This window comes from Cinclus cinclus, chromosome 3 (assembly GCF_963662255.1).
Source record: "Cinclus cinclus chromosome 3, bCinCin1.1, whole genome shotgun sequence".
In the NCBI taxonomy this organism is placed as follows: Eukaryota; Metazoa; Chordata; class Aves; order Passeriformes; family Cinclidae; genus Cinclus; species Cinclus cinclus.
In genome coordinates, this window is record NC_085048.1 from 9,174,339 (window position 1) to 9,196,955 (window position 22,617).

The 22,617-nt window shown below is 37.8% G+C and overlaps 1 protein-coding gene across 1 annotated transcript in view; it reads left to right on the forward strand.

Moving 5' to 3' along the window:
* LDAH (lipid droplet associated hydrolase) overlaps positions 1-22,617 on the forward strand; it is a 96,483-nt gene that overhangs the window by 38,301 nt on the left and 35,565 nt on the right. The window contains exon 4 of the mRNA XM_062488443.1: positions 21,344-21,584. Within this exon, the coding sequence (XP_062344427.1) occupies positions 21,344-21,584 (241 nt within the window). The remainder of the gene's footprint in view (positions 1-21,343; positions 21,585-22,617) is intronic.

Here is a 22,617-nt window from a genome sequence, read left to right on the forward strand (position 1 = left end):
AACTCTTGTTAATGAGTACAGTCTAAGTATTGCTCTTCCTGTAAAACTTATTGAAGAGGAAGAATTTAAAGCCTCTGAGTAGTATCAGTTTAAGCGAATTAAATTTCTGTAATATGTAAATTAAACCCATGTGTTGCTACTATGTCTCAGTGGTGTGAAGGAACATTGGGTATTGCTGGAATTTGTTGATTTCATAAATGATAGCTAAAAACACAGAATTTGGAATAGTTGTGCATAAAAAACATTCCTAACTTGGAAACCCTGACACATAATTTCTGTGCACATACTGATTATTTAGTTTCAGTTGTTGAACACTTGATTGTGAGTATGGAAAGCACTTTCATAATGTTAGTAAAGAAAACACTACCATGTTTTAAAATGTGGGTATTTTTACAAGAAAACAAAGTTCTTACTCTGGAACTACTGGAAATCCACAGAATCTGTGAGATTGTGAGATTAAAAGAGGGAGATTTTTTAACAGTACAGAAACTACTAAACATGCATGACCTTTGAGATAATAGGGAATCTTTTCAGCAGGACTAAAAGAAGAGGGAAAGAATATACAAAAGCAATGACACTCATTGAGGTTCTATTTTGCTGAGATTAGAACCTGAATGTGTAATGCCATACTTGTGGTGTCACCATTACAGAAAACATCTTCTGAAAGGATAGCAGTGTGGCAGGTTCTGACTAAAAGTTTTGGTGCTTTTTGGAAAGAGAGAAAAGATGAAAATATAACTACTCATGAGATGAAAAGGAGTATAAATTTTTATTCCATATTTGAAAGTTTCATTTGATATAACAGCATCTAATTCCAATGTTGATTGCCTAAATTAAATGCCATGATACTTTAAACAAAGTCAGTTTATATAGCTGTTGCCTAGGTAAATTAGCTTTTGATGGTCTCACTGTCCATTATAAAATATGCTTAGAAAAGCATATTTTTAACCACACTGAATGCTCCCTTTCAAAAGTAAGCTTGCCTCAGATAGTTTGAAAAATGCAGTAAGACTGCATAAAAGAGAGAAATATTATAGAAATATATATTGAGAGAGGGGGGAGTAATAAATACATTAATTTCTTCTTAGTTGCAGGCTTAAATGAAAAAGTGCAAAAAATCAGCATAAAATTAAAATGGGTAAAAGACAATAATACAGACTCAGTGACAATAATTGTAAAATTATTATGCAGGGAAGAAAACAGCTGGCTATGCTTAGCAGACTTCACAAGGGAAGTGGTGCACATTTCAGATAAATGCATGTCTTGTAAAGAGAGCTACGAATCTCTAGGCCATGATATAAAACTAAACTGAGTCTGGTGTAGTTTTCTTTTTCAGTCCATCCATCCATATACATTAAATACATATTAAAAGAACAAGCAAGCAGCATTGGGCTTGTATACACCCAGCTTCATCCCCCTCTGTTTGTTGAGGAAGCAAGAAAAGACATACTCTGACACAATTTTGCACAGATTTAAAGATGAATCTAAGTTCAGCTGCCTTCAGTAAGACGAGTATATTAATTTAACTTTATGGATGTTTTAAATTGGTCTCTAAATTGGATTATTTTTATGAGAGAGAGATTGAGAGAGATTTGGCAGTTCTATCAGTTCTTGGTATATCAGGTCTTTGGAAGCATATACAGGGAAGCCCAGGTGGTCTGAGACAGCAGTTGAAATAAAATGTGCTTTAGTTGACAGCTTACACATTACAGAGTGCAAAATCCATCTTGCAACCCTGGATGATGCTTTAGGCAGTATCAGTAATTCTGATGGAACATGCAGTAAAGCAGCAATAGGAATGTAAGCCATATGCAGACAAAAGTTCTGCAGCTCACTCATCTGGAAAAAGAGAGAAGTAGTGCAGATGATTTATTAAATCTAACCAAATAAAATAAATAAGATGCTGGTTTTTTGAAGCACTGAAGAAGTTACTACAGAGATTTGTAGGAAGATTTTTTTCCTAAAAAAGAAAATATGAAAAAACCTTCACATGAAAACCTAAGGCAAATATAAAATAGCCCCTCTGTTCAGGTGGGAGGCTGCAAAGTAAAGAGATGGGTTCATGTCAAACAAAGGTTTTTAAGGGAAATACTAACTTTTGACTGAAACACTCATAAAAGGCTTGGATGTAAAATTTCAATAAACCTTGAAAACATCATCAATGAAAGGCTGATAACTGCAGAATGAGGTCCAAAGTGTCAGCTCACCCAAGAGACTGCTAGCAACCATTATTTTCACTGGCTTGATGACAGACCCTAACCCTGAGAGATTCAGTTATATTCTCTTCTACCTTTCCCCTTCAAAAAAAAAGCTTTAAAAAATGTAAACTGTAAGAAAATGCAGCAGTCAACAGGCAGGCAGGCTCTTCTGTATAACCCTCAATGGACTCTGCCTTTGTCAGCAGGAACAGGCACTGTCCATTGCCATGTGCTGTGTAGGTCTGCCAGAAATTCTTTCACAGGCACACAGCCCCACCTTGTAATGTAGCACGCAAAAGAATGTCAAGTGTGTCAAGGATGCAAAAATAAAATAAATTTAAGAAACTTTAAATGAAATGAGATAAACCCTGTTGAAAGTGATACAACTTAAGATGTGACATGCCTGAGGGAAGTTAAATTTTGAACAGTTTGCCATGTGTATCCACAGTGTACCTTGTGTGGTTTATGAAGGGGGTGAAGCAGGTAGGTATCACCTGCTCAGTCCTAGATCTTTATGGGGAACAATGGATTACATACAGTTCAGTACTCTCCTGAGCCAAGAAAATCTGCAGTCCAAAAGTGTTGGAGATGAGATGAGATTGGTAAATAGTCAAGTGACAGTTTTTGCAATTAGACAACAGACTTGACAAAATCAGCAGCACTGTTATCTGTCAGCTTGTAATTACCAAGCAGACAAATAATAGCTTCTGGTTTTAACATTGATCACATTTTTAGGAGTGAGGATTCAGAGTTAGTAACAGCCCTAAGATTTCCTCGTTTGGATCATAAACCTGTGACCAGAAGGCCTGAGAAAAAGCTAAATTCCCAAAATTTTGTGTGAAAAATTTTGGTTTCTTCATAATGTTCACTGAAGCTTCAGCTTCTCTCACCTTGACTAATACACTGGCTTACTTCTCAGTTAAATATAGAAACAATATGAAAAAGCAAGATTTTGATCTGTGATGATTCAAAGAAGTAAAACTTAAGAGCATTAACTCAAGAGACTTGATTTTTTCATAACGTTGTGTTTATTTCACTGCTAATGAAACACTGATTTCAAATGTATGTAGTCAAAATTCTAATACTCCTATAAAAATTATTTTTTCTAGGAAGTTAAAAGACATTAAAGTAGCCAAATGTACAACCAGAAAAGAAAGAAAAATAAACTGAAATGCGGAATCTGTGATCATTCATCAGGAATCCAAAGTAAAACATGAGAATGAGGCAGAAATGAAGAACTAAAAATAAAAAGATGAAAATGGTAAATGGTAGAATAACAAGATTTACAAAGTACTGTGAATTTTTACAGATTTGTTAATAAAATCTTGTTATTTTGAATCTCCAGAAATTTAGATTAATGTTGTAATAACTGACTGAAATGATTGTATAAAAATGAGGGAATTGAAAGTAAGAAGTGAGTTTCAAAAACAATTAGGATTTATGGTATGTTTTAAGAAGAGCTCAACTCAACACCCTTCTGCAAGCCAGATTTCCCAAAGAACATTTTATGCTGGGAGGTGAGATCTTTTGAAATTCTGCAGATGTGTGTGCATAGTTCTTGAAAATCAGAGAGCCATCTCTTTGGAGAATTGGACCAAATGATTGGAATTCAGTATATGTTGCATATAGCTTGAAAATTTTTTATGTTTTTATACTGCAGTTAATGTGCTTTTACAGAATACAACAGAGCCAAAAATCTAGCAGTTCTCATGGTGTTTTAATAGTGGGTGAACGAGAACACAGCCAGTTAGGACAATTAAGAGTTGTTCATGAAAGGAGTAGGTGAAGGGACATTGTGGAGTTTTTGAACAGAAGCTTTACAAACGTAGTTACACTTTGAGCTCAGCTTTAGCTCTAGTAACCAATATCTGTTCCTTGAAGCTGTGTATCAAAATGGAATTTCACTGCCAATCCAGAGCCCTCAGCAAAGAAGTTGAGCTGCTCTGTCTGCTCTTGCCTCGTGTTATATGTGGTATAGTTGCTGAAGCAATGGCGAAGGACTTGGCTTGAAACTTTATAAAAGAGGTTACTGAGAATGGACAGGGTTGTAATTGCAAATATTTCCTAATCTCCCATATTGTTCATATTTCATTCCACATGATCATGGTGGAGTCTACAGGTGCTTCTGCTACATTGGTTTCTACCCAAGATTGGTTTCTTCTGTTTGAAGAGTTCACTGCAGAAGTGAAAGGAATCAGAAAAAGACACAAACTTTATACAAAGAAGTTACAACATCTCTGAGCTTAGATAGCGCATGGATTGCATGGAGGACGTTTCTAATGCCCTGTTGAATTAAGTTCAGGCAAATACTGCCAATTTTTTTTTTCTCTATTTTTTTAGTATTTCTTTGATTGCTGATTATTTTAGGGGAGTTTTTGCAAATGCCACCATTGACTTTTTCAGATACCTGAGGATGTGTTCAGTGACTATAAGCCTATGTTTAGGGAACTAAATCAAGCCCTAGAGATCTTCTTAGGATCCTCATCTGTTCTCTAATGACTGAGGTTATCTTCAAAATTTAATGTAATAGAAGTCCATTTCCTTTTCTATTTGTTTCAACATGTGTTTGAAATACTTAATTTTTGGTGTTTGTATGCAAGTCTATTTAACTGTGGCATTTTGTGAAAAATACTCACTGGAGTTTGCTCTTTCATGTGGAATTGAGTTTTAAGTCTGCATTTAAGCTGAAGTCCCGGAAGGACAATGTATTTAATAAACTTATTACCTTTGAAGTCCTGTAAGGAAGTTCAATTGATGGTAATGAAAATATGCTTTTAATAACTTTGTTATGGCATTTCTAGTCACGGGAAAATTTTAAGAACATTCTGTTCCATTTCAAATTCCAAAACAAAGCATAGTTTTGTATAAGGAGCAGAATTCACTGAGTCCTAATTGTTCTTGAAAATACTGAATTTCTGCTCCTCTATTTTAGAATAATAGGATGCCTACTGCAAGTGTATTTTACTGAGATGGAAGGTAAAAACCCCAGTTTTCAATAAATATAATTTAAATTGAGACTTTTAATAGCAGATGGCATGGTTTAGATTTTTTACCTGGCACTGGCAATTGAAAGACATTCTGCAAATTCTTGTTCTCAGCTGCACCAAAAACCGTACTTACCTGATAACCAATTCTGTTTGTGTAATAAATTAGATATGATGATTTTTCTGTCTTAGCAGATTCCTGCATATATTCAATTTGTCATAATAATTAAGGTTAGTAGCAGTCCGTAGTATTGCAAAGGAAGGAATTTTCTATTTTTCCCATACTATTTAAAATGCTTACAGTTCTGAAAGATGAAAGCAAGGATGGAAAAACAAGCTGACTGAGAGAATTCCTAACTCCCTTCTCTCTCTTTTTACCTTCTTCTGATACCCTGACAAGAATTTGGGACATAAGTTCTCGCTCAAACCTCAAATATTCATGGTTTCTTTGCATTCTTTGACAAAAATATGAAGTTCTGCTCAGTGTATATACTTCCTGACTCACTCATCCTGTTTTTCACTGGTATCACAAGGCAGAACCTTACTATCCTTCTTTCTCCAGAATACATCATTAAGCCACTAAGCCACTTTCATTAGTTAAAATGGTATGGGCCTGAACTCCTTCCAGTATTCAATGCCAGCTTAGCTTTTCTAACTGCTAGCCCTTTGAGCTGAGAAGGGCTATGGGTCTGGTTTGACTGGATGCCTTTTTGAGGGCTGACTTAAGTGAGTGGTAAAATAAACCTCTTCCAAATGTCTTGAGTGGAGCACTTAAAAATAGAAGTCCAGGGATCTCAAGGCACTGATGGAAAATCATGGCCTTTCCTTTTCATCAGCAGAATGAGATTATAATTGTAAAGCTGGTTTCTCATTTACTTTGTTCAGCCCCATTTCCTTAAACTGGATGGATTGTCATTGAGATTTATTGGTAGGTATGGCTGTGCATTGATGGCTGTGAAAACAGTTGGTTCAAGACAACACAAAGTCTGATTCTTAATGCTTTCTTTTGGTAGAGCCACCTCTCCATTTTGATGGTATATTGCTAGTTCATCCTATGTGGTAAATGTCCCAGAGCATGTAACAAAATTTGCCAGTCCCTGTGCCATAAGGGTACCTGCAGATGCAATATGGTGATCTCATGGGAGTGCTACACTGAAAAAAACCCCACCCTTTACTTCCAAAATGAAAACGGAAAGAATTTCTGCTGGAAAGTGGCAGCTGCATTCTGACATTCATGTAATGGGAGCAACTGAAAGCTTTATGGTGTGTAACTGTGACACTGCATTCCAACATAAGCTTCTCCCTGCCCTTCTTCCAACCAATAAACTATTCTTCCTCTCTTTTCACTCTCACCCCTCCTAATCTTCTTCTGTTTATATGCTTTAATCATAATAGCAACAAATCCATCCCTGCTGGTATTATCACACCGTTGCAAATTTTGGCTGTCTCCTTTGGCACTTCCCTTGTAGATGGAATGACATTGCCCACTTTGATGGGGCTTAATTCTCTATGTAAAATACTGCCCTGTCAATGAATATTTTCTCTATTAAACTAGTTTCAGTCCAACAATAAGATACAGATTTTTGGGAGAACAGTTTTCTCATTATTACCTTAACCCATAAAAAGGCTTTTTTTCCCCCTTTTTTTTTTATTTTTTTAATTCAAACATTTTGGGCAAGTTTTCAGTTACCCAAATATTTGTAGTACAGAGTAATTTGCATTTCAGCCCTATGAGACTTGTAAATGTAATGAACAGTCTGTATGTTTAATATTTTTTATGTTTTTAATAATTTGCAAATAGTTCAGTATGTAGAGCTGACCTGTTGAAAAATAGTTTGCAGTGTCTGTAGAGAACACTACTGAGACTTTTTATATTTAGCAGAATTCTGTGCTTCAGCTGGAAAAATTCTAGGGGTACTTCTTACTGGAAAATACTTAAAGTAATGTGAAACAACAGATAATTTTTTCCTGTGCCATGACCCAGTTGTAGGGTGGGGTATGGAAAGTCCCTCTCTTGCTGTTTAGCAGGTTTCAGCATTGGAAGTCAAGTACACAGAAAACACTGACACCTGCTGAAAGGTGTGATTGAATGTATATTGATTTCAAAGGAAATTGTCGAAGGTCTCAATTTACTTGTCACTCCAAGAGATTAATCTCTTACTGCCTTGATCAGTGTTTTATAGCAGCCATGGTCTTCATCTGTCTATCCAAGAATAGATAAGAGGGTTTTGGCTTCTAGAGCTGGGAATATTGTGTCTTTTGGTGATGTGTAGGCTGTCACATTTAATATCTGGAAAATAATCCTTTGTTCAGAATTTATTCATGGGGCAGAATTAAGACATATTAAATTTTAGCCACTAGTTTCAACAGGAGCAATATCAAACACCCACCTGTACTGTAGGTGCAATCACAGAGAACCAGGAGTACTCAAAAGGGACACTGGGCATGGTCTCATTAGGATCCTTCCTTTTTGGTTACTGTGCTTGTGATCACTGTTGTCAGAGGTGATTTCTTACTCTCAGGAGCTGAAGCTGGATACTGCTGAGATTTCCATGCCTCTCACTTGCCTATCCTCAGTTACCTTTGTCCCATTTCAGTTCTTTTGTAATTAAACTTTGCAGAGTAACTTCTAGTATTCTTCTAATAATGCAGCACAAAGTTAATACTGTGGATGGTGATTCATGTTATAACAGGACTCCTCATATGGAGAGTCCAATGAGTTTGGATGCAGGATGCCAAAGTATAAGGCTCAGAATCAAATTTATGCTAAGTCAGTGGAAAGTGGCCTTAAAATAGACATAAATTCAGTCACACCTCACCTTGGTGTAAATGACACTCAGGTCCACATACCTAAGGATGTAATCGTGGTACCCAGCACTGTATTTGTCATTACACTGGGGATCACAGTTTGAAGTACAAAAACATTGACAAAAATGCTGGTCCTTGGATTTTGTTTCCATCCTAGTGGAACTGCCAGGAAGCACTGGAGGCTTGGGGTCTTATAGGTGTACTTCAAATAAAGCTGGATAATGTATGTTAAATAAAGAAGGTGCCAGGACATGGAAAAACTGTGTGATCACTATAGAGTATTTTAAACAGATGCAAATTTTGCCTGCTATATATATCATCAGGTAGAAGTGGAAAGAAAATAGTAAAAAAATAAGTGAAAGTTTTAATCCATTTGAAAAAAATTTGTGGATTACATATATTTGAAAATAGTTGGTCAAATTCAAATGTTGAAGGAGATATCATTTATATGATAATATTGGATGTATTGAATGTAAGAAACAATAAGTTAAATAGCTTAAAAAAATTCATTTTGTTGTGATCCATTGTATTACATTTGACCACTTGAAGAGGAAGATACGAAAAAAAAAAACCTTACAGTCAGAAAATATGAACCAGCTTATACAAAAAGGAAGTTTCCCTTAGAATTACTTAGCTGTTGCTTGTCCTACATTTGTGGCATTTACAAATAGTGACTTTGTCTGATATCACTGAGGTCAACATTTCCCATACAACTTAATTCCCTTAAAAATAAAATCCAAGTATGACCTTATATTTTGCAACAGTTGGTACCATTATAGAACACTGTGAAGTTGTGAGGGTTATGCCCAGCTTCACAAGATAGGTCTCAGTGTGCCCTGTATCTTTTATTGCCTTGTATCTTGAAGGAAGTTAATGAATGCTATTGGAATGTTTGGAAACAACACATTTCTGAGGTTTTCAGAAAGATTTACATGTATGTTTCTTAGAGAAACATTCCAGGAAGTGTATATATATATATATATATATATATATATATATATATATATATATATATACACACATATATATAAATATATATATGTACACTATTTCCAGAAGAGCTGATACAGCTGATACTTCATGCATAGGTCCAGACAGGAATAGCTAAAAACATGGAATATGTGGTTATTTGAATTTGTGTTGTCCTGAAACCAGCCTGTTGTAGTCTCTGAAGTCCTCTCTTTTATAAATCAGAATGATGGAGACCTGTCTAAGTTGACCAGCTCCCTTAAGGTCAAACTGATGAAGTTTTTGAGAGGTGAGAGGGGTCTTCATGGGCTGTACCTATGATGACAGAGAAACAAGAGTGGTCTCCTCTTCAGACTGAATTGAATATCCCAATCTATTAAAGTATGCTGTAAATAATTTTAACTATTAAGGCATAAAGTTAATTATGAATAAAAGGAGAGTGCATCAGACACCAAGAGGCAGAGACATCCTTGACATCAAAGCTAAATGGAAACAGCCCTTGGACAGGAAGAAGCCCTTGTCACATAGCCAACCTGAGCTTGAGGTGTGAGTAGTTAATGGAAAGGACTGTAAAGAAAGCCAAGAGAGTAACATCGGTTATGGTGGCTGTAGTTTTTGTACCATGTAAATAATGTAAATATCATATGTGTGTGTGTGTGTGTGTGTGTATATGTTTATGAAATTTAATAATTATTATAAAACCTAAGCTCCTGTTTATGGACTTTTCCATAGCCCAACAAATATTTTTTGTCCTGATGTGAAGTATAGCTTCTGTGCCCTCATTTGCCTTCCTTGGAAGCAGTAAAAAATTACCACAGGTAGAGAGTATATGCAGTTTTCCCCATAACACTGTGAACCTTGTTTACATGCTCACAGTAAAATTCATCAAATATTTGAAATCACAAAAGAAATCTCCATCAACACTGATTTCTGTGTTTTGTTTCAGTAGCATTTTCTGTTGGCGGAAAAAAAACTGCGTTCCTGGGCTTTTAAAAGTACTTCAATTTAATGAGTTCCATATCAGAAAAGGGGGCCCATGAGAGTGATAGTGCTGTGAGTCTGCCATCTTCCCCATCCTGTGCTGTATCATCAGTTTTGGGGGTTTGGATCTTTTTCAAAAGCAAAATAAAATATGTCATTGGTTGCTGGAGGATTTCTAACAGCGTGATGGGAAGGAAATGCAGAATGGTTGTGAACTGGGTTTAATGATCAATCTTGTGCTGGAGTGTTGAAAAGTTCATCTTATTAACAGAATACTTTGAATTATAAGTATTTTTTTCCATGGTGTTCTCAACTTCACTTTTTTTCTGATCTTTTTTGTGGAGAAAGAGTAAAAGTTTTGGGAATAATGTGTGATTGGTTTTCTCCTTCTGAAAGGGTATATTTATTTTCTGACCATAACCACTCTGCAGATATTTTGCCAGCTTGCTGTATAACTGAAACAGAAATACATTTTTATTTTTTGAGTGGGTTAAACATTTACACAAAAGAAGGAATAGAGGGGAAAAAACCCTCACATTTTAAGTCAACACATTTCCTTTTCATCATTCATTTAGTCAGCATCTGTATCATGCAGTCCCAAGACAATGTACTTACTTGAGAAAGTTGTATATATAAGTATCATCATCAGGCTTTATGTTAACTAGTTTTTTACAGCTCCCTGACACAATGTTCTGGTGTGGGAAGTCAAAGCTGTCTGTATGTCCATGTAAGGTGGCATTTCTCTTTCTTGCACCATTCCTGCTGGTAACAGTTCTACAGGTGGCACACTATACCTTGGTGCAGCATAAAAATTTGTGTCAATACAGATTCCTGATACCTGCTTTAGCATTTTTGATTTTTCATTTCTTTCCATCACATTTATTTATGTCAGTTTTTCCACCCAGGATATTATTATCCTTTGCATTTATAACCCTTAAGCATTGTGTAGCTATGATTCTCCACCCCATTACCTTTTTGCTCCCATTTTGCCACACAATTAATGTTTTTTTCTCTTTATATAACTTGCTGCAGAAATTTTATCATCCAAGCCCATTATTAATTTTAGGCTGTATTTGTTGCTCACTCTTCATTGAAATCCTTCCATTTAGGATGCAGAGGATAGGATGCAATCTGCATTCTCCCCCAGAGACAGAACTTCCTCTGGCATTTGTGATGTGTTTCCTCACTGTGTGTAACATGAAATTGCAAAGCTTCTCTCTCGTTTGTTTTCTGCACCATATTATATTGTAAACTTGCATCTCCCACGTGTCTTTACCACAGTAGTACATGTCAGGATTTTTGCTGCTCTTTCATGCTTTATATTATTTTCATGTGTCATATTTACAAATAGCAGTAGCTTCTGAGTTTGTTCTGTTAGCTGAATAGTTAAAATACCAAATTTAATTTAACCTCATTATTATACCACCACTTTCCAGTTCAGGAGTGGGATGAAGGTGGGTGTTGTTTTGGGGGTTTTGTTGGTGGGCAGGTATTTTCTGAACTTCTGCTTAGGAAAATTACCTTACAAGTCATAAAGCAGACACTCAGGTTGGATCTCAGAAAGGTGATTTGGCAGGTACTGAAGCACCATGTCCATGGAAACTGCAGTCTAGCTACAAAAAAGGTAGTGACAGTCAGCATGAAATACCCCTAGGTTCTTGTCTTATACTGCCTATCTGAAATTTGAAGATAAAATCTTCAAACTTTGACCTAGTATCATAATTTCTGCATATTTTCAGTTTTTACAAAAATAATACATTCTGGTCTTGTTACATTGCCATGCTAAGGGGCACCAGTGTATTTAGAGTGTTTCCAGTGCTGGAGATCATACACTGCTGTGTATGGGCCTCTTTAGACAACACTTGCTCAAATACTGCTAAATAGTAGCATTTTTTCCCCTCAAGATATTTTTTAGAAGTGTGCCCTGCTGCTTCTCCCATGGAGGAGGGGTCTCATTTTGTTCTGTATAATAAAGCTCCTAGTTAGGAGCTTCATATCATTCCTAGTCGTAGGTTCTCTGTAATTAGTGGGAAGCAGATTAATTCTACTGGAGAGTGGTTTTAGATTACTTGGTATTTTCTGAGGATCTGTCCATGACTGATTTCAATTGGGAGTCTTTGGTGATTTAACTCCTAACTCAGGCATCTACATTTAGAACCAGTTGTGAACTTGGATAACAATGAGCCAGGATGGACTCTGAAAAGGGCAAAGGCTTATTCTCAGTTATTTTCCCACCATTTCATGGTGCAATTTCAGCAGATACCTTTAACTTCTATATATGTAAACACATACAGAGTTAGTGACGGGCTGTTCTTTCCTGGTTGAGCATCTGGTGAATGATCCCTTGATAACACAGGGGAGATGTGTATATACTTGCCAAGGTTGCCCCACAGTGTGTTTAGAATCTCATGTAGACAAAACCGATTATTAAATATCACTGAACAGGTCAAGATATTTCTGATTTAGGTAAATATGCTAAGAATTGTATTTAAATTATTTTTTTAATAAAAACATACCGGGGCCCACCCTGTGGCTCCTGACAGCAAGTGGCAAAATACAGCTTAAATTCCAGGCATGAAGTGTTCTGAGACCCAAATTTGATGGCTTCACAGATGTCCTGTATTGAAGAATCCCTGGTCTACACTGTGTACCTGTGCCCAGATGCCCAGCTGGCTTTGCCGAAATCCTGCCAGAGAACATACCAAAAGGTGTTGGTCTTGGAGCCTAGGCCCTAGCCCAGTTTCACTTACCAGTACTGTGTTACGATGCAGACTGGAAAACATGGGTTTTATCACATGTTAGGAGATAACATTTTTTGTACTGGTTTCACCTCTTTACAGAAGACATACAAGGGAAGGAAAACATGCAGGATAGTCAATAATGAGTGTCTCTGCTACAATAAAGCTTAGGTTATTACTGCACTGACAAAGAGAAGTGTTTGTCATACTGCTGTTCTGGCACAGCTCAGCTCTGTGCATGTATGCATACTTTACTGTATTTATGAATTCGCTCTTTTAGTGTAAGATGTCATTAATATTCATGTAACCAGAGCGCTGGATGGGGATCTCTAGGTATTGCTATATTTATTCAGTGAAGAATGAGGAGCATGTACCTGGATACGTGCACATGTGTGTGTGCATTTGTGCATGTGTTGGACTTGGCACGTTCCCAAGGCAATGCCAAAGTCTAACGCCTTAGAGGTAAAGGCACTGAAGCTGTCAAGCAAAGTTCTGTCCAAAGTTTATGTGGTAAATGGATCTGTGGAGTGTTTGCATGCTTTTCTGCTCAGTCCTTAAAAGTGCATTTGATTTTATTTTTATAATACTCGTGTTATATCTTTGGTGCTATTGTTTGGGTGTAAATGTGTCTATATAAAAGGAAAATAGCATCCTGATGTTCATGTAAATCATGTTCATCCTTAGGATCATTGCTCTCTGCTGTTGTCCTGTTGCATTTATGCTGCTGTGCTCTCACCTACATGAAAACACTAACTGGTTCATTATATGTTTAAAGATGGCATTGAGTAGTTCTGCTGAGCAGTAACTTCTTCAGACACTGTGAGAGAATTTGTGCCTGTGTGAGTGTCTGTGCATCCTCCATCTGCCTTCACAGCCCTGCATGTGTCGATTCCCTTAAAGAACTCAATCCCTAGCTGAATCTTCAGTATGTCTATGGAAATTCTACCAGAAGGTCCTGTGATTAGTCCTGGATCCTTGATTCAGATTGTTCTCAAACTATGAAAATTCAAATATCCTTTTGTGATATTGTGTGAAGCTGAGCTGACAAACATGAACATGATGCTGTTGGTGACACTCAAAAAGTCTGTTTTTCCTAGGGATCAAGAATTCATTCAGCCCAACAGAGAATTTAAGAGTGTTGTGTAGTTTTATCAGCATGTTCACAGAGTTGCATATACTGATTGTACATTTGTTTGGAAGACAAATTCAGGAGCATGTTATGCTCCTCACAGTAAAATACTTTTTGTAGAAAATTTAAAAATCTTTGCTTCTGTCACTTAGTCTCACAGATTATATGTAATGGAATTAGAAGTCTGGAATGAAAGAAACAGAAAAAAATAGAATGTGTCTGATGCCAAAGGGAAAATTTGGGCACTAAGAAATAGGAAATGTAGAAAATTTAAACTGGAACTTTGAAATCAAGTGCACAAACCTCTGTCCTGTTCTATAGACCCCTGTATGTTGGGAGGGGTCCATAGAAGATGTTAACAGAAGATTATCTTGCACTGAGCAGCCATTAATGAGCTAAGCCACCATGACATTAACTGTAACTAAAAATATAAACTTTTCTACAAAGTGTTGGTTATTTACAATTTCTTACCATTTTGTTTTACAGAAACAGTTTGGTTGCCCAGAAAAGTAAACTTTGGTTAGAGCAGAGAATTGTAATTTACCATACAGTTATTTAAAATATTCATGCTTTTGCAGTGTATATTTTCATGTGGAGTCATCTAACTTCACAAATTTCAGTTTATTTCTCCATAAAAAGCATGCTAAGACTTCTCTGTGGGGCTTAATTCTTAAAAAGCACTTCGAAATTAACAATTCTAATATCTTCTGTTAACTGTATTTGAGATACTTGTTTTGTTGCCTCTTTAATATGCCAAACATTTGTTTAGAATTACAGGAGATCCATAGGGTAAAGAAGAAGAAAATGCATACAGTATGTTTTGACTTCACACCAGGAGAAAAACAGTGTTTTGTCACTTGTGTCCATTCTTTAGCTCTTTAGCTGTCATGAAGTCCTGTCAATTTGTTGATACTGAGCTGTGACAGAGATTGCTGGTGCAAAAACCAAATGACACCTTAAACAGACAACGAAGAAATCATTCAAGATTTTAAAGTAGAACTCTGTATTTTACATACTGTATTATATGATATGTAATTCATGAGTGAGCAAAGTGAACAGGCAACGCCAGCAACTCCTGCTGTGAGGAGAAGACAGCCCCAGCCAGCACTGTCTGGTTTGTCCTGTGCATTTTCTTGGAAATCTTCTCAGCACAGCTGTGGCAGTAAAGCACAGAATACTTCCCTGATCCTCGTCGTTTTGCCTTTAGGTTTCTGCATACTGAGTAGAAGAAATTGTGTGATTAATGTGGCATTCCGTGTCAGAGGTAGACTGTAGATTACCACTAAGTGCATCATTATGTTATCTTTGAGAAATTTCCGAGGTTTCACCTGACAGATAATAGCTTTGCCTCTGCCAACACAAGAGGCGAATAACAAACTCATACACAGGTGACCTAGTATATGTCAAAAGAAGTGCTGCTCTTGACAGAGAAGCAGCTCTTGCTTTTTGCAGGGTTTTGAAGGAATTTAAAATTAAACTTCCTCACTTGTTTTCTTTCCAGGGTTGGGTGTCTGGGTGCTGTGCTGTGCTTGGGCACTCCATTACTGAGCACTGGATGATGCAATGGCTCCAGTGTAACACATGGATTGTTTCCTTGCCTCTGCCCCCTGATTAGAAGTCTGAGTTCCCTGTGGGCTCTGAAATGTATAACTGGGGTGGGTTCTGAGCCTTGTGATCTTTTTGGTGGTAGTTATTATATTAACCATTTCTGCCGTCCCGGTGGTCAAGAACAGGTTATGCAGCAGGAGCAAGTGCTTTCCAAAAACTTGCCTACTCAAAAGCCAGTGAGAGCCTCCAGTGACCACTGCTTCTGCCATTAAAGCAGAGTGAACCAATGGTTCATTTCTCAGGAAGTTTCACTTTCTGGTATTTTCTACAGTGGATCAGAGTCTTTATTTTATGGCTCTGATAGAGATATCTGAGCATACCTGTAGTCTGTCATGGGCAGAGGTAGTCTGTTCTTTGAGAGCCAGGGACAGGACTCAGCAAGCCTGGCTGTAATTACTGTATTCACCTACTTAGAGTCTCCTCTGAAAAAAATCTTTAAAATGGCTCCTGCTCCTTTCTTTTGGTGACTGTCTGCCTTTTCACATCCTGACTGCTTTTCTCTCCCATTTATTTCTCTTAGCAAAATGTCTCTCTATATTAAAAGCAGGTGGCATGGTGTGACAGTCCTCTCCAGGCCCTTGGCTGGCTGAGCTCAGAAGGCACACACCTGGAGGCCCGAGTCTGTGACCAGCATTTCTTGTGTAATCAAAACTGGCTGATTTAAAAAGCATTGACCTCCAGTTGTTGGCATTGAAGGACTTAACTGCTCTGCAAATTGAATCACTTCTTTGGGTACTGGTTGTAAGTGGCATCCAGGTTTTAAGCATGATTTTGCATCCTCAGCACTGTCATTTACCAGTCCCTTAAACAAGTGGCATTACCCACTCAAACTTCAAATTGTAGCTGAAGAATATATTTCAACTCATTCAGTAGAAGGCACTAGTGGAAAATATTACTGTGGGGGTGTTTTTAATTTTATCCAATCTGCATACTTGTGTTTTTATAAGGAAACCATTTAAACATTTTATGAAAATCCTTTGCTGATGTGTTTGAGACTATTGTGCAGTGTTAAACAGCAACTTACTGTAAATGTAATGATTTGACTTTTTGTACTCTGTTCTCATTTTAATCAAAACAACTTCCAGCTTTTGCTGCAAATCCAAACCCATGCTGACATAACCATTATGCCGTGAAGCTGTGAAGGTACTCGTTGTCGTTTTGTCATCTTTCTTTGGATAGATTTAGGTAAAAGCTCAGTCAAAAGCCTGGATGTACAGGAATGTATGTGTTCTCTATGTAAGTAACTTGCTGGAAGCCTTTGTTTTATTCTTTAATATTTATATGGACCAGTGATCATGGGAAGTGAATCATACTCATTTGGGATCCTTCCTAAACAAAGCACCTTGGTCAATACCATGCTTTTACAGAATGGGTATTTAATATTCTTTGCTCTGAGAGCTCACTTCTGCTGTAAAATAAGTAGTTTCTCTTCCCTCTGTGTTTTGAAATTTACTGTGCAGGGCATACATTCCTGAAGTTAATGGACTGATTGCTCTAGATGCAGACATATATAAACAGTGTCAAAAGGGTAACTCCCGAAGTCCCCACGCCTTCCTCCTGTGTTGTGTGTTGAAAGAATCAAGGGCAGAACATTCTGGGCTGGTTTGTTCTCTGAATGCATGCTCAGGCCATGCACCATTTCATTTTCTCTGTGAAATATATATATACACATTGCTAGACAAGGGAGTTGGAGCTGCCTTGGCATCCACATGAGTTATGTGAAGAGTTTGCAGGTAATGTTAGCTTTTGGTTCTTAACAAAATGTGGAACTTCTGAGACACTGTGTCAGATTGTAGGCCCTTGAACCATTTGGGGCTTGAGCCCTGTGAAATGTAGAGTTAAAAATTAATGATGGAATAGAAGCAGCTGCCTTGGTGACTAACCAAAAGAGCATCCATGCCTTGAATAGTGAGCTTTAGTGTGTGTGCTGTCCTGAGTGTAGAAATCTCGCAGTTAATAGCATGATAAGGGAATAACCAGTAAATAATCTGACCTACAGTTGTACAAATACAGTTGATTGTCACAATCATCAGTAGTAACAATTCCACTGTAATTTTAGAGTACTTGTGCTGTTTTTGGTGGGTTGACCAAAGCAGAGTCAAGGATAGGTGGGACAGCTGTCAGCAAGTCCTGGACACAAGGTGCGTTTGCCTTCAGTGAAGTCACCAGCCAACTTACTGTAGTCCCTGGATCCACTTGAGTCACTGTTTCAAGGTCTCTGCTTGCTCAGCTCTCTGACTTTCCATGTGCTTAACAGATAAATATTTCTGGACTTTGAACTGGGGGTAGTTTAAACTAGGTGAATCTGAATTTTACTCTCTAATATTTTTAATATTTGTGCATTATATCTAAACTTACATATATGTATGGGTATATTTTTTATTATATAAATAAATATTTGTAATACTTTTTGTATTTTGACTAATGGTGATCTCAAGAAACTTCATGAATTATGAGAAGGGTTTCCATAAATAAGAGGATCATTAACCTTTGCAGATCATTTAATGGTACTTATGTGTCATTCACAGTTTTGACAATACCTGGTGCTTATGACAGGCAGTGTCCTCCATTTCTCCAAAACAATTAGTCTTATAATAATTCTGAAAATTTTAACTTGAATATAATCCTGTGCCATCTACCTGATTTCAGCTAGTGTAAACTGTGTATAGGTAGGATCCAGGCATTTGAAAAGTTTTTTAAAAATTATTAACTGACCATTTGAATCTTATTAATTTCCTTAATTTTACCTGAATATTTCTACTTCACTTAATTCAAGACACAAATATGACATACTTTTTTATCATTAATATGTGTCGTTATAACAAAGTGGGTTAAATTTGTCATATCCATACTTCTGTTGCAAAGAAGTTGAACTAAGTCTTTTAAGCAATTCTGTATAGCCAAATGCATATTTCAAGATCCTGTCTTAGGAATACAGCAGTAAATTAAGAAATAGTGGATAAATGTTTATAAAATGTGAATTTTACATTTCTCTGTTATTGTCTGCAAAAGATTTCAAAAATAAATTAAATAAAATTATCCTCCATCTTTTATATTTGTAGGCCATTACAAAATGCAGGAATGTAGAGGACGGGGTAACAGCTTTCTTGGTTTGTCCTTCTTCTGCCAAGGTTTAGCAACTTTCCCCATGGTTAGTACAGCCATCCAAGCAACTAATCCTGTATCTATAAACTGCAATGTCAAAGGATTAAAGTGTGCCTGGGAACGCAGGTCAAATCTGCTTTAGATCACAACAGTTTGGGTTCAGCTCCTAGCTGAAATATCACAAAACTACCATGTAATTTAGTAAAAGTTTTGCATTCCTATACTTCAGCTGCTGGTTGCCTTTAATAAAAAGGGGCCCAGGATTGATTTCCCTGAGAAGGTATTTTTCTTTGTCTCAAACCAAAGTAATATCAGCTGGAAAGTAGAAGGATTTCTTAAAATAGTTCTGTATTTTATATAAATAATTCTTTTGAAGTCCGCTTTTAAAATTATGTAGGAAATACAGTTTCTGATGATGGATGCACGACAGAGTTTTCCCTGCCCTCTCTCCTTCTGGCTGAGCAGTGACTTAAGGGACGGGGTAATGGTGACAGGTTCTTGCCTGGCACAGCCAGTGCACTCTCCAGGTGCCCCAGAGTGACACCTCCAGGTGTGAGGCTCTGCAAGAACAGTAACCAGAACAATAGCTGACCTGGCTTGGAGGTATTGCTGACACTGTCTGTCTACAACCTGCTTCCATAAGAACTGCTTCCATGAAAGAAGAACATGAGTCATTTTCATAGGAGACTCCTTCTGAAGGGAGCAGAAGGACACACTTCTTATGGAAGCCTGCTGCCTCCCTGAGCCAGGTTAAAGATGTGAAGAGAAGGCTTCCCATCCTCCTACGCTGCTACAGCTCTTGGATTACCCATTATTGATTCTTCAGGTGGACAGCAGTGAAATTGCACCAAGCAGCCCAAGGAAAATCAAGAGAGACTTAGAGCCTCAGGACAACTGGTTAAAGAATCAGAAGCACGATAGTCTTCTCTGTCCTTCCAGCTGCAGGAAATGCAGAGGGAAGAAACAGGAAGACCCAGCAGATCAATACCAGACAACTAACTAGCTGTTTTCTGAGTATCCAGGCATGGACAGTGAGCAGAATGAAGCCCCCATAATCTGAGGAGAGATGGTTGGTGACCTGCTACACAGCATAGACACACAGTTGTCAGTGGTCAGCAGGATGAAGGCAGTGATTGTCACCCTGTACTGGGCCATGCCTCAAGTGCTGTGTTCAGTTTTGGGCCCCTCATGACAAGAAAGACATTGAGGTGCTGGAGTGTGTCCAGAGGAGGACAAGAGAGCTGGGAAAGGCTCTGGAGCACAAGACTGATGAGGAGCAGCTGAGGTAGATGAGTGGAGAAAAGGAGTTTCAGGGGGATCGTATTGCTCTACAACTACCTGAGGGTTGTAGCCAGGTGGGGATCAGTCTCTTCTTTCAAGGAACAAGTGATAAGACAAGAGGAAAAAGCTTTAAGTTATGCCAGGGGAGGTTTAGATTGGATATTAGGAAAAATTCCTTCGCAGCAAGGGTTGCCAAGCACTGAATAGGCTGCCCAAGGGAAGTGGTTGATGCACCATCCCTGGAGCTATTTAAATGATGTGTAGATGTGGCACTTGGGAACATGGTTTATTTGTGAATGTGGCAGTGCTAGATTAACAGTTGGACTCAGTGGTCTTAAAGACCTTCTTCAACCTAAAGAATTCTGTGATTTTATTATATTTCCTGAATGTTTGCTGTTCATTCTGGTACAATGCCCAGATTTTGTAAGCATCTCTTGGTGGCATTCCCTGCCTTCTATTGGAGGGCTGCTGGGACCAGGAGTGCTGCACCCAGGCATAGTGACATACATTAGCTGCATCTCATGTGGAAGTAAAGAAAATTATCATTAAATATATTTTACAAAAGCAGTAATCTCATTTGCACAGCATGTAGAATGATGTGTCCTAAGAAGACATGTAACTACATTTATTGATAATGAGTCACCAAGAAAGCCCAGCTGTTTATACCTCATTACCTGCCTCTTATTTTTTAAGATTCTCTTACTTTTTTTTTATTGATACTTCTGTTACGTAGGGCTGTGTCTCTTTGAGGGTTATTCCTGTATGGGTTTTTACAATGTATTTTTACTTCCAGAAAAAAACTGCAATTTTTATTTTAGAATGTTTGCTTGATATTGACATTGAAATATAAGTAAGAGTAGGTGTATTAACTTACTTTGGATTAGTATGATTAGTTAAAGTGTGGGTATGATTTTAATTAATTTCTTTGTATTTTAAGGCTATAGTGTATTATTATAACATAAACTAAATACCACCTTCAGAACTTCCATTTTGTTAAAAGATATAAAAAGCAATGTTTTATGCCAGTGTATACACTAGTGAAGAGGCTGTGTGCATCTTGTTCTGACCAAGTTTACCTGTGTTGAGCTGCAAATTGAAAACCCTATGTGTTGTCAGTTTTTAAAGTTACCGTCACAGCAGCTGACGTTTTTTAATTTGTTTGGTTGGTTTACTTAGAGAAGGTAGTTTACCAAGTGAAGTGAAGAGCAGTGTACTTTTCCTGACATAAAGAGCCCACCAGGACAGAGTGGAGGGCTCCTGCCTGCTGCCCTCTGCTGGGGTTACTCCTGCTGGTGCTTCCCGGTTCCTCATCATCTCCAAAGGCCACTCACCTCTTGCCTTCTTCCCTGTCTTATCATCAAACGTAATTTATTAACCATGTACTTACTTGCTTCACGTCTTAAAAAACTGCACCTGAGCACACCACACAGTCCTGGAAGCTCAGTTCCATTCTGGAGCGCTGGAGCTCGTTTGAAGGCTGGGTGTGCCAGGCTGGGCTGTGGTGCCCTGGCCTTGCTGACAGTGGTTTCTGTGCTCCGGCAGGTCCTGCGCTCCGTGCTGCTGTTCCCGACCATCGAGCGCATGGCTCAGTCCCCCCAGGGGAAGCTCATGACCCCCTTGCTGTGCAAGCTCCGCTACGCTCTCTACATGCCCGTGTACCTGCTGTCCTTCCTCCCCGAGGGACTCAAGGCCTCCCTGGTGAGGTTTGCGCTGCGGGGGATGAAGACCTGTGATGAGTCTTCAATAACAACCTCCATAAACCTCTTCAGTGTTGACTGCATTGGTGAGCACCATTCCTGTGTTAAACCGTCTTTTCTATTTTTCTCATTTAGTAAATGTTGATTTGGTTTTTTAATATTAAAGCATGAATTTTGAAGAATAACAGGTCTGGTCTTTTCTAAAATGAAGACCGTGGATACAGGAAGGTCTCATATGAGTAAATTAAAAAGAAAAAACAAAAGGCAAAACAACAAAATGTTCTCCCAAAGAATATATATTTCTTAAGCAAACTGACCTATGCTACTGAGGTGATTTCTAATGTGATTAAAACACTCTTTTTACAATCTATTTTATGTGACTTATGTCTTCTTACTTTTTGCATTTCATTCATATTGGATGCTGAATGTAAATCAGTAATCAGTTTCACAAAGAGTTCTTTGCATCTTTTTTTTTAAGCTGTTTTAGCCAGCTGTATAGACTCTGTCATCTGAATTGGAATATTGGTAAATTCAGAAAAGGACCTTCAGCCTACAAAGACACATATGCGCTGAATTTCAGCACTCTTGTGGGCATAAAGAGAAAGATTAACATTCCTCTAGTGCATTTTGTGCATATATTTTGCACATTCGAGCAAGAGAAACAACTTAAAGAAGCAGAATAATTTCAGATAAATTATGTGAAGTTTAGAATGAAAACCAGAACGTGAATTGTGCTATACTCCAGGTATTTTGGTAAGTTTAACAGTTTAAAACAATTTGGAATGGAATTGACATGCTAACGCAGTAATAATAGCAAGAAGGAAGTTTTGATTGCATTAATAGTAGTAAAAACACATTCCTACATTTCCAGTTGGGCTCTGTCTTCTATCAGTTAAATTTTACTTACTAATCATCCAAACAGATGTGCCAGAGTAACTGGGATTGCAGTGAGAGGCTGTGCCTTCCATGGATCTGTGGGTGTGCTGCTCTGTGTGGGAGGCTCACTGTAGGACTGTACACAGACCAAAAGCAGGATGGGCAGTGGGGTTTGTGCTGCCAGCCTGGACAGTCCCACTTCTGTTGCACAAACCAGACATAATGACAGTCAGTCCTTTGCAG